Source organism: Alligator mississippiensis, chromosome 3, assembly GCF_030867095.1.
Source record: "Alligator mississippiensis isolate rAllMis1 chromosome 3, rAllMis1, whole genome shotgun sequence".
Classification (NCBI taxonomy): domain Eukaryota; kingdom Metazoa; phylum Chordata; order Crocodylia; family Alligatoridae; genus Alligator; species Alligator mississippiensis.
This window is the reverse complement of record NC_081826.1, coordinates 120,591,854-120,605,171: the sequence shown is the minus strand read 5'-3', so window position 1 is coordinate 120,605,171 and position 13,318 is coordinate 120,591,854. Positions and strand designations below refer to the sequence as shown.

At 42.4% G+C, this 13,318-nt stretch overlaps 1 protein-coding gene across 5 annotated transcripts in view; it reads right to left on the bottom strand.

Annotated features, from left to right (window-relative positions):
- Positions 1–13,318, bottom strand: part of EXOC2 (exocyst complex component 2) — a 193,347-nt gene that overhangs the window by 162,516 nt on the left and 17,513 nt on the right. For all 5 annotated transcript variants that reach the window (XM_019490475.2, XM_019490478.2, XM_019490479.2 and 2 more), the window contains exons 2-3: positions 6,769–6,928; positions 2,833–3,009 (exon numbers count right to left, since the gene is read on the bottom strand). In XM_019490475.2, coding sequence (XP_019346020.1) covers positions 2,833–3,009; positions 6,769–6,886 — 295 coding nt within the window. In that variant the 5' untranslated portion in view covers positions 6,887–6,928. The remainder of the gene's footprint in view (positions 1–2,832; positions 3,010–6,768; positions 6,929–13,318) is intronic.

Here is a 13,318-nt window from a genome sequence, read left to right as displayed (position 1 = left end):
AAAGGCCAAGGTAGAGTGGATGACTCATAGCAACTCTCAGTGCTTGGCAGAAAATTGTGGCATTGCAACCAGTCTCTCCAATATCACCTTTGATTTTGGCATTTGTTTATTGCTCTTCAGCGTTTTCCTCATTCGGCAAAAACCATAAATTTCCCCCCTCTCCCTCCCTTGGGTTTTCCTAATAAAGCTTCCACTTATAAACAAATACTTGGCTTACCTATTGGTTTATAAAATACATTTGAAAAAGTAGCAAACATGAGCACACTATGTGCTACTTATCAGCCACTGGAACTGTGGAAGAGGAACAATAACCTACATTATTGTTTTTGTGAAATTAAATTGGGTATATTATTTTTCAGTGAACAAATTTGAAAGTGACATCATTTAGAATTTGGAGAATATTTTGATAAGAATTTGGATGAAATCTGCAGACTAGACTGTTTGAGAACATCATTTTAATTATTAAATACCACAAATGAAATATTCCAAAAAAGTATTTTCTTAGTTTACAGGGAGGACTGAGTTTTACTTAATCAAGGTCTACTTACTTGAGCTTTTCTCAAATATAAGATAACTCTGAATATCAGAACAATCCCCAACAATTAAATCCCAAACTCCCCAAATCAGGGGTTTTCAACCTTTTAAAAATAAGTATACCCCTGGTGGTCCCTTTTTTAATAAGTGTACCCCCGGGGAGGTGGCAAGTAGGTGGATGCGGGGGGGGATAGGGGTGGCGAGTGGCAGCAGCGCACTCCTGCTCTCACCCCGCTCCAGCCCTGCTCCTGTGAGGCAGCGGCGCGGGGTGGTGGCGTTCCATCCCTGCCTGCCCCTGAGTATCCCCTGGGACCTTTCAAAGTACCCCTGCTATACATGGAAAATGTATACATTTGTTATAATGTTCCAGGTACAGAATCTAATTATTGGAAGTTTTCCCTAAATTTGCCCCCCTTCTACTGCTACAGCAGGGGAAAATAAATCCAGGAAATGGGTTAGCTTCCTTGCCCTCTGCCCCACAATTTCTTTCCCCTGCAGTTCTTCCACCCCTCCCATCCCCTACCAGACCCTGCTCTCCCTGAGCACATGGACATGAGAAGCAAACTTGAAAACACTGATTTTGAAATAAACATATATGCAAATAACTATTGGTGGACATAGACTTAGTTCATTCAAAATTGATACATTTCAACTTATCTGAAACTGCTGCAAGCTTCAACATAAATATTCCATAAACACTTTTAAGCAGAGGGTGCTGGAGCTTGCTCTGGCCTCTGGGCACTTCCAGACATGCACAGACGTTTGGTTCCTTGGGGACAAGTAGCAGCGCTGCACCTTTCACTGCCACTACTTGTCCCTGGGAAACATCCATGCAATGCATGCTTTGGCATGAAGCAAGTTACCCCAGGGGCAGAAGAAGCCTTACCTGGGCTCCTGTTGCAGCAATTCTGGCTGAGCACTCATTGCTCCGTTTGTTTTCCGTGTTTATTTTTTTACCCCTTCATATCCAGGGGTAAAAAAAAACTTCAGAAAAAAGACTCAGACGCAGCGCACGTTCAGGCACTGTGCCCTGGTAGCACAGAAACACCAAACTATGAGGTATGTGGAGGTTTCCTGGATGTACCCTATGAGTGCTGGGCTGGTGCCTGTTCCCCCCTGGGGGAGCAACTGCCTGGGTTTTGTTTTTTTGGTTTTTTTTTGGGGGGGGGGGGGGGGGGTTTAAGACAACAAAAAAAAAAAGGTTCCCATCAGTATACTTGCCAAACATGGGCTATGTATTGCTCCTGCTCAGTATTGGCTACATTTAATCAACTTCCTAGTTTATGTCCATTACGGAGTACATGCTGCTTCTGGCAACAGTTTAACAGTACACAATGTATTTAATGAGGTTTCCTTGTATGCATATGCAAGACAAGGAGCTTTCTTCCGCCATGCTGATTGGGAAAAAAAACCTCATCTTATATTCAAGTAAATATAGTAGCGTGCATAAGCTATCACATACAACCCTTTCTTTAAAAGGATAATGGTCAATTAGTGTTCTGGCATACTATTCACAGGTTCTTTGTGGCTTCCCTGGACAATCAGAGCTAAAAGGATCAGTAAAAGAATTCCATAACTGGGGCTATTATTTGGTGGTATTAAAGACCTTTGTAAAGCATTATGTACTTCAGTGAGCAATGCAACATGCTCATTGCTCAATTTATCATAGAATGCATCACCTGTATACAGGGCAGATACAGGGGTGGAAGAGAGCAGTGATGCACTTGAACCCTTCTTTGATTCCTGCTCCACCCAAAGTTTAAAACTGACTTCGTGGCAGTGGCAGCAGCAGTGAACTGACCCGTTATAATTTAGTTGATCCCTTCTGAACTTTTCAGTCCATAGGTGTTAAAGACCCTCTCCTTTCTAATGGTTTTGCTGTTCCACTGATCAAGCTATCCTTTGGTCTGCAATTCTGCTGTCTGTTAGCTGCTCCTGGTAATAATGCTCCCATTTCACAGCTCTACAGACTATTTTTAACTCATTCCAATGAAGTCATATTTCTTATTGCTTCAAATCTTAAACTGAATAATATAGCACTAAGTCCCTAGCATATTAGCAAAGCTTCCAGTTTATTTTTAACTGGGGAAAATGTGTTTGTGTGTGACAGTGCATTTCACCATCTGCACTCCCTATTCAAAATTCTAGATCTGCCCATGCACGTATATTTTTGCAGGTAGTAAAAAGTTTTCCTTGCTTTTTGTAAAGGTTTCAGTCGGCTTAGGTGTCTCACCTAAATTTCATTTGTAAAAGCAAACACATCAGTTTTAATAATTTAGCAAAAGAAAGACAAAATACCTATTTTTTCAGGTTTCAGGAGTTTGAAGGATACAGTTGAAGTTCCTCTGCCACCTGACTTTGTAGTGACAATAATGTCCCCTTTATCGTTTTTAGCTTGCCCGACTCGACACACTATTTTACTGGCAGACATCCATTCAGCTGTCAGTAAGCAGTTGTGTCCACAGATTGTCAAACCTGGAAATTGAGAGAGACTTCTTGTGAATAAAATGGAAGAAAAAAAAAAAGTCTTATTTTGATTTAAGTTTATCATAGACACTCAAAGTGTCATTTTACCAATATGCAACTCTTCGACAGGACCTAGTATTCCCAATTTAGTAACTGGATCACAACTCAGTTTTTTAAACGTTTCTGGCTCCTTCACAGCTTAAATACATTGACTTTTAACAGCACAGAGTAAAAGTATTTGTAATGGAACACTTCCCCCACCATATCATCTTATTTTCACATCCACAGAGCTTCCATAAAACAAGGGGAAGCCTGAAAAATCAAATTTTAAATTAAGTGTGCAAAATCACAGAGTACAGCAGTGAAAAAGCTTTTGCAAAATGGTGTGTTTAACCTTTAACATCCACCTCACCCATGACTGATCATGAAATAATTTTAATATCTGTGAAGCATTCTAAAGATATATAAATCAATGCAGCACACAGGAAAGATTTCTAAAGAACCTTAATGGCTTAAAGTCCATTTCCAAAAGTGGGAAAGACTCAAACCAAGTCAACAGGACTGAAGCTTCCATACTATTTTACAGGATTTTGAACTTTCAGCCTGTGGGCTGTGCTGACCCAATTCTACAAAACCACTTTTTTATTGTGAATATTTACCACAAAGTGTTTGTAAGAAAATAATGTTTCTTCAAAATTAATTATTTAACTTGTTTTGTGGACACAAAAGCAAGGTTTTCATGAAATATTTTGTTTGCTTCTATCTCTCTTGCAACACGCGTACAATGAAGAGACTGGAAGAGTTGGAAATTAAGATCACCTTAGAACAAGTCACCATTTTCTTCTTTATCCCTTCAACTAGCTAAGAACAAAAGCTTTTCTGGACTATTCACAAAGAACTAATCATGGCGCCTCATTGATGAGGCAAAACATAAAAAAGAGAAGCACCAATCAAATTTATAACTTCCCCAAGAGACACACAAGACCTCAAATGACCTCATGCAGCCCTAGAGCCAGTCACTCTCACATGGAGGAAGATTAAAAGGACTGTTCCTTTTAAAAATGTAGAAACAACAAAGCATATAAAAACAACAAACAGTATAAAAAGGTAGATTGAAAGCTGTATCTCATAACACATAATAAAAGAGGTGAACATTCAAAACTGCTAAAGATTTTACAACCCAAGCAATTAAGAAGGCAAGTTATTTAAGTCATTGTTTAAGGACTCTTAAATTGAATTAAATGATTTTCATTACTTTGTTAGGTGTTGATAAGCTGCCTCCCACAAAAAATAGGACCTGGCATTTCTAGTGCAAAAGCAAGCAGGAGAAAAATACTATTTACTTACTTTGTCATTTTTTTAAAAAGCGTAATGAAAACCTTTCATGGTATCAATATCTATCAAAAAAAGTTAAGGGGGAACTACTTTTCCTACTTTGCAGATCACCTGTTGAAGTCTACTCACTAAGTTTTATTTCATATTCAGCAGAATCATTTAATTATGTATTTGCAATTTGCACTTGAATGCACAGGAAGTGTTTATATTTGTGCAAAACTTTTAAAATAATGAGGATATATTTAATTACATTCCTGCCTATGATTTTATTTCTTAATTAAGAATTGTGTTCTACGGATAGAAATGAGAGCTAGTTCATCATGTTAGTCTGGAGTTAGGCAGAAGGCAGGGCAGGGCAGCACCTTACAGATTAGTTCCGAAATGCCTCTCTGAATGAATTAATCTATAAGGGTGCCACCTGGCCCTGCCTTCTGAATGAGCAGTTATGTTGACAAAGTTGGCCAATTTAAAAATTAACATTGAACTGTCTGTTTCAAATATACTATACTGCTGGTGTTGAACCTTTTGGGCTCTCAGATCAGGTGGAGATGAGTAGAATATGGCCTGGTTTGGATGGGGTTCATGGGCAATCCAATGTGCTGAATCCAACTCTACACACTTGGTTCGGCTGTTGACTGGCCTTGTGTGAAGGCCCAATCTAGCAGATGGAGCCAAGTCATACAGTCTGTGAGACTCCCTGCAGGTCTGGAAGTTTGGTAGCAGGGAAACAGTGGCAGCATTAATTGCCACACTTCTCAGAGCTGTCAGAGCTTCCAGAGATCTAGCAATTTATGCTGTTACTGCTATCCTGCTGCTGAATTTCTGGGTCTGCAGGGAGCTCCATGGGCAGAACCAACCCGAGCAGGGTGCAGGGCCTGGGGCCCCACCCCCGTTCCGATCCGACATGCCCTGGACCGAAGAAGCTGCCACTGCCATGGGCAGCGGTGGTGGTTAGGGGTAGCGAGCAGCTGGACACTAAGCTGGCAGCGGCAGTGCAGTCTCCACGGCCACTCCGCCCAGCGTCATGGGGCACCCCAAAGCTCGGGGCCCGGGGCCGTCTCCCCAGTTCGCCCCCCGCCCCAGGATGGCCCTGTCCATGGGCCAGATCCAGTCCATGGGCTGTAATTTGAGAACTGCTATACTATATGATAAAGTAATTGACTTGACATAAATTAATATTTTACACACCATACACTAAATATAATAGTGACTCATAATGAAAACTTTGAAGCAGATAGGCATGTGTGGAAAGAGAACATTTAACAGTAAAAAAAAAAACAAAACAAACCCCACACTTTCTAAAGTGAGAGAGACTCATTATAAATAAAAGTATTATCTCAATGTGCTGAAAAGAGAGTTTTCCAAGATTCCCAATCCGGGTTTAAACACCAAGTGTTATAGGATGCTTTGGATGGAAGCAAGTGGAGGAGAAGAGAGGCACTTGGCTACCTGAGTGAAACATGAGTTAGTTAATAAGTCACACTCTATGACAGGACCTCACAGTTCCTAAGGTAAGCATATAATGGCAATATTAGAACACCCGAGTAGTAAGATGCCTTAAAAAGTAAGGAACAGAAATGAAAATTGCAAATGCATGTCCCCAATTTACTTTCTTATTCCATGAATTACCAAGTGGCTCATGGAATAGTTATTTTGTTTCTAAATATATAATTTAAGCATATGCATAAATCTTTACAAGACTGGGACCACAGACGCTGACCAGAATAAACTCAGTATTAAAACACACTACAGTAAGAAATACAATGACTATCAACTCCAATGATGCAAAATGCAAGACAATTCTTAACAGAATTTTGTAAGAAAATTTCTTTATACTGAAAAAAAAGAAGATTGTATAACTGCTCAGACACTGGACTATTAGGGCTTATCACCTGGTGCAAGGTGCTGTGTCTTGTTTTCTTTTGAGAAACCCAGCAAAGACGACTTCAGGAAGCAAGACTAACAACATGCTAATTGGTATATTAGTATCTCTATAAACATTCCTTAAGCTTTAATACATTCTTTTCATAGTAGATAAACTGAAGTTCAGAACAAGCTAAATAATTTTGCCCAAAGCAACAGAAATCAGTGCCAGAGAAGATGAGAGAAGTTAGGGAGTCCTGATTTAAAGCCATAGGGCAAAATCCTGGTTCCAGTAAAGCCAAAAGCAAGCCTCCCAGATATTTCCAAGAAGTTACAGTTTCACCCATGGATTATAACCACTAGATGAACTACATCAGATAGACATAATGAGACATGTATATATTTACTATATATAATACTGATTCCAAAGCATCCTTCCAAATGTACTAGATATTATGCCTATCATGTCCTCTCTCTTAATAGGAAAGTTCGCCAAATCTGCCAGTCGTCTGTTTCTGTGCCCTGCACCTTAAAAATACTAAACAGGACAAACCATTTTTCTCATTGTACCTATGAGATCAGCTGGCCCGGTTCCCAAGTTCTCTCCTCTGATTGTCACTTTTGTCCATGAGATGCCTTCATTGGGAGAGATACCAGTCACAAGTGGGGGTTGGCGGGATCGAGACATGTTGTTTTCTGGCAGTGATTGGGAATTCAGTTACTTGGCAACCTGTTCAGCAAAATAAGAAAAGTATTTACAAACCAGTAATAAAAAGAAATGCATGAAAACATTAAAATTATGAAACAGATGTTAAAGTCAGTCTTAGAAATTCTAGCAGGGATGCACATTATTGAACAGTTTTCATGACCCCCATATATGTATATATTTAGTATTTATAGCTCCAGTTCTGAATTATGATGGAATAGAAAGCAAATTAGAAGACAACAAATCAAGAAACAAATCACAGCTGTTCATATGCACATGCATACAGTCACAGAAGGCAACATTAAACAGGATTTATCAAAGCTTGAGTCTGTCCCTGGGCAGAACCAGGAGATATAGTAATACCCTCTGAAAACAAGGCTTGACCATGACTTATTCTAGATATTCTTTATTAGTCGGATAATGGAAGACCATTCAGTAAATAACAAAATGACAAATACATGTAAGCAAAGTCTCCCATTAAGTGGGAGATGACAAATTGCACATCCATACAAGTAAGTGTATGTACAGTACTGAAATAACCAAACGCACAGGGGAAAATGATTCCCCAACAATAGTTTAAACAAATGTTTAACATTTCCCCAAGTTGGTGGCTGTTCTAAGAAACATGAGAGATTGCTTTTGAGATGGGACTCAAAGGAATTCTCAATCAACAAGACTCTGAAAAATAAGTTCCCACTTAATGCTGATTATGTATTAAAAAACATATTTGAAAGAGTACATGAAATTACTGAAGATTTTCAGAAGAACATCAATGTATATTTCAAATTAGAAGGCTACTTCAACAGTCAAAAAACCCTACCAAAACTGCAGTTACACAGCTCATACTTATTCCATGATTAATTTGATACTAAATTTCCTGTTGTTTACTGGCACTTTCTATTGTACTACTCTGTATGCCAGAAAAGCTCAAGAAGTAGATGCACGTGGCTGGAAGAAACATCAACTCCTACTGGGTTCCTACTCTGAAGCTGCTGCAACACTGTGGTGGAAGAACAGCGCGTATAGAAGACTGGATCCTATTGAAGGGGCAGCACATCTGGAGCAGCTTCTCCTGCTTCCCCAATTATAAAGATACTCCTCTATGTGGAGTCCTTAATCTACTGTGATACCCACAGTCTTCCACCAGGACAGCATGGTTAAACTTCTGCAAGGGAACCTCAGTGTTCATCCCCTTCTAGACTGCAGTTCCTCGAGGGAAAAAACGATCTGGCAGCAAATGTCTAATAGAAATGTATCTGTCTGAGGTAAGGCAATAACTATGTATGACCAGTGAGAGTATAGCCAAAACCTTAAAAGATCAAAAGATGCTAATGAAAGTGCGATGGGCCATAATCCATCATGAATGAATTCCAAGTAGTTAAAAAAAAATATTTAACAGTTTAGCGCACAAAATCCTTTCACGGCAACAAAAGCACATGTACAATGTAAGCTACGCCTGGTGGAAATAGAAGATAGAAATGTATACAAACATGCTCAAATCAAAACATATTTTGTTTTTGGCAGGGCTTTTCAAAATAAGCAACACCCAGAATATTTCCCCAAATACCACAAATGAAAAAGCTACAGCCCAAGGATTACTGAAGTTGTATATTCAAGCACCCAAAAGTTAGGAAATGCAAACATGTGCAACCTTAATTCAATTCCCTTGGATATGTGCAAAATGATGAAGTAATTATATGGTAATATATTGTTTTTCCACAGGCCTCCTGCCTCAGGCAGTGCCCTGGATAAACCTGCACTGGGGGTGAATCAGGATTGTATAGTGAAGGAGGCTGTTGTTCAAAGCACCCCTGCCTCATTTACTGAGGAAACTGGAAGGTATGGAAGCAAGACTGCAAAAAGAAGGAAAGTTTCTTAGTTAAGGCAGTCAAATGCTGCTCTGGGAAAATAGATGTGTACTTCTCTCTGCCACAAAGTACCTTTGTAATACTGGGCAAATCATTTACACTGTACTTTTCAAACATAGTTTCCTATTATGCTATTCCTCATTTTCTGGGTGCCTAACTTAGAGAAGTACCAAGTGTTCCCAGCTCAAGCATATCAATGGAAACTGTACTCTGAATGTACAAATGCTCTGCTTATATCTGGTCCCAGGTATCCAGATGTGGTACCCAAACTAGTAAATATCTTTGGCCTTCCTCTCTGTGCTTCAGCTGCCCACATGTACAAGAATTATTCTCCATGCCTCAAAAAGGTGTCACAAAGAGAATTGCAGCAATATCTGTGAAGCACTCTGGGCGCCTATGCACATGCAGCAACACTGCTCCAACACACTGTAATTACAGCTTGTGGGAGCAGACTCGATTAATCGAATCTGCTGGAGTGTGGTAATTATTGCACTCCAGCATCACATGTATTGTACAAGGTTCCCAATTATTCATTAAACAAGCTTTAGTCAAAGAGCCCCTGCTACCATTTTTTCAGTGCAGGGATACTGATACACATGACACGCTCAGAGCCACTCTAATTAAAGTATACCCCCAACACACATACCCAGAGCCTGTCTATGAACGCTCACTGATACTGCAGTAATGAACAACATGGATATAACTGTAAAGAACTTAGTAATTCTATCTTCAAAGCAGCCTTTAAATAAAATAAGGGGACCCATTGAACTAAAACGAGAAAACAAAATATTAAGTAGTTTCTCATGAAAGTGAACACTGTTCATTTCTGCACTGAATGAGGCAGGGGTCCTGTGTAGAGGGAGAAAAATAATTTTAGTTACACGATCACTTAATACAGCAGCCTTCTGCTAGAAAAGCACCCCTCAGGAAGCAACTTAACGTTAAATATTCTTGCAGCTAAAGCTCCAAGACAGTGCTGACCACCAGACACAACATACTAAAATCAACATACTAATAAAGTTCAAGCATGGAAGTCAAAATAAATGGCAGACAAACAACAACAGTTTGGGAAGGAGCGAAAATACCTTGGAGTCCGGTGATAATAAACTATCAGGTAACAAAGTAGTAACTGTTCCGAAACAGTGAGCAACAAATTGGTATCAGCGACAAAGGCAGTTTTTGTTTGTTTGAACAAAACTGGTTCCTGCAGCAGAGCTCTCACAAAGGAGAAATCCAATTCTCCACAAGGTTGCCCCCCACAATGAAGTGCTACCTTCCAAGGCATTCTGGTATAAGAGATTTAAGATTATATTGGTAACATTAATCCTAGCATTTTGTAACCCTGCAACCTTAACAATGTTTCCTAGGATTTTAGAAACAGACTACTGAAGAAAAGATCCTGTCATGAGGCATTATATTGACACCCATTAGGATTGAAAGCTGTCAGCTCCCCTATATAAACCACTGTCACTTGAGCTAATAGAGCAGCTGATGCTGCTCAGGCAAAACTAAGAAAGTTATTCAAGCAAAACTTAGGAACTTTGCTAAGTGTGCGTGCTGGGTCTGACCCCGGGTCGCTTTCGTCGCTCTGCACACGGGCTGTGGCCAGCAGCCCGGGCAGGCCGGATCGGAGAGGGCGGGAGCCGAGCTAGAATTAGGCACAGACACGTAACGGTTGATTTTAAGATTATTTTACTTACACCGAGATGGTCGTGGTGTAGGCTGAGAACTTGCTTGAGTTGCGGTTACAACAAAAAACACGAACACACGTGGAGGTTGCAAGGCTCCACGCAGACAGAACACGAACAATCACGTGGAGCTTGCTAGGCTCCACGCAGACAAACTCCGGATGTCCAGGGCAAGCGCGCATTAAACTCGTCGTTACGTCTTATAGTAGGCTCCGTTCGAAGACGGGAAGAGGTGGGCGGTGGATCAGGCCACCAAACTCCTCTGAGCGACACACAGGGTTTCTATTACCCTGTCACGCACACCCAGAGTCCCCACGAGATGGATGCAGAGTCCTCTTCAGCTTGGGTGGAAACTGCTCAAGCCTCTTATACGGCTAGCAGGCCAATCGCTAGCCGCCACGTGTGAATAATTTAGCACTAGCCAATTGCGGGGCACAAATTTGCATACGACAAGCGGGAAACCTTTGCACCATGCATTTCTGTGTTGCAAAGGAAATGCACCCTGCAAAGATCGCTGCAAAGTGGCAGGAACACTTCCCTGCACGCGGGTTCTCTGCGCAGCAGAACTCCTCTGTGCAACGAAGCTGTATACCCACGGGGATAATTCTTAGTGGGGAAGCGCGCACACAAAAAAATCAGACCTCTGGGTCATGACATCCCCCCTTGCTGAAGGCACAATAGAATTATACTTCAAACCTATCGTCCGGGTTATTCACTGCTCTGTCAATGGTTCGCAAAACTAAACGAGCAAAAACAAAATCAGTCAACAATAAAAGTTCGTCCTCAAGGGATCGAATCAAATAATAGCCAGCACACACACATATACATAAAATCACATTCATAACAAAAAACTGAACGATCATGACTTCAGTGGGTGTCATGGTGGAATCGTGCGTCAGGCCTTTGTTCCTCTCGGTGATGTTGTCCCTCTCGGGGCCTCTCTCCACCACGCACTCCGAATCCCTGATCTGTAAAAGAACTCTCTTAAAATGGTTATTCAATACTATCTATAAAATCACACAGGACCACACAATAATACAGTCAATTAAACTTATCAGTACTATTAAATACAAATATATAAACACGATTTTATACTGGACAGCTCTCTTCTCTTTTCCGACTCAGCAACTCGACGAAATCGTCGATGAGTCATCGTCGCCTTCTTCCAGATAATGAAAACCTAACTCGTAGGCTAGCTGCCATTGTCCCGCATCTCCCAAAATCCGAAGCTGTCTCTTATTAAGTCCAGAACGCTGCAGGAGGTATCCAAACATGTATCGCTCCTCTTGTGTTCCCTGGCGTAATACTGGACGCTCGGATTCGCGGTGTTTCGTGTTCTGAGCCTCAGTCAGGCGTTGACACTCCCGATCACTGGATAGTCTTGGCTCCATTAGGACGCGCAGTCTTGACAACTGATGAAGGAGACTACTCACAGGATGATCGACCAGTGGGTACAGCACAATTCGCAGAAGCACGATGTTTCTTTCCCCGTAAACTTTAAGGCAACTATCTATGCTGTCGAGGGTCACTGGAACGGTTCCAGGGTCTCGCAGGTGACGATGAGGCCACGGTTGCATTCGCTGGAGCGGTGTTAGTCCCAACGTGCATTCTCTTGGGTTCCAGGCACAGTATGAAACTCCGATAATAGCCAGTACAAGCTGTTCTGCACCGGTGTGCTCTGGTCGGCCGTCATGCCATGCGTGGGCTTTCTGTTCAATCACTCCTGCCACAAGCGCTGGAATTGGAATAGGCCAATGGACGCTAAACGCCACCATGTCGATGTCGGTGACATGTCCCCTACTCCATGAAGCTTGTCTCACCAAGAAGCTTGCTTCTTCCTGGTCCAGGAGGTCGGACCCAAGTTCCACGACCAGACGTCCCAACCACACAGCCAGAGTTTCGTTGGATTGGATCCTGGATTCTCTACACAAATTCTGCAGTTCGGCTCTGGAACGAGCGTAATAGGTGGTAGCTTGAACTGCACTCTGCGGACCGATGACTGGGCTGCTTGATACTGCAGGCTGATCAATTTCCTCATGAGTTGTCGTTGCTGTTGCTGTCGGAGCTGCAGTCATTGTTACAGTGGGAGTCGTTGCTGTCTCAGGCGGGAGGGGCGGATGCACTCCTCCGCTTGACACCCCCTCCCTTCGGCAAAGGGGCGTGGTCGGCGGAACCGACGCTGCGTCGCTGGGCAGAGTTACCGGCCGAACCCTCGCGGGCTCTCCCAAAGCTCCATCCCTCTCTTCCGGCTTCTCCACGCGGTCTTCCCTCTGCTCGGTGCCATCTTGTTGGGGCTTTTCAAAATCCCTTTTCTCAGCCGCTTCTCCGACCGCTCGAACGGCCATATGCAGCTGGGTCTTTAAGCTTAAAGTTTCAGTCATTAAATCAGCCATAGTTTGAAAGGTTGCATTTAGTTTTCCCCCCTTGTCGCACCATAGGATCATTCTCTTATTTACAGCGCGGTCCTCCATCTCCGGGTCTTCGCGGAGCTCGGACGGACGATCACGACCCCTCAGTCTAGGCACCACCATACAGGAGGAAAACCAGCCGACTGGCATCGTCTCTCCCATCACTCGGGCACACCGTGAGCAACAGACACACTCCCGGGTGGGGGTCGGGCTTACTGCGCTCGCCGGATCGACTTCGGCAAGGGTCACAACCTCGAGGGGCCTGTACAGGACCCACTCATCGCCCATAATACACCCAAATGCCGCGGGGTGAAGATATACTTCTTTCCCTTCCAGGGCTCCGACTTTTGGAGTTCCCTCTTCTCCACTTAACGAAAGGTGTCCACGGACACATCTCCGGCCCGTTCCGCCCGCGTGGTGGTACGTGAGGTGCGCCTCCAGTTCTCCAAT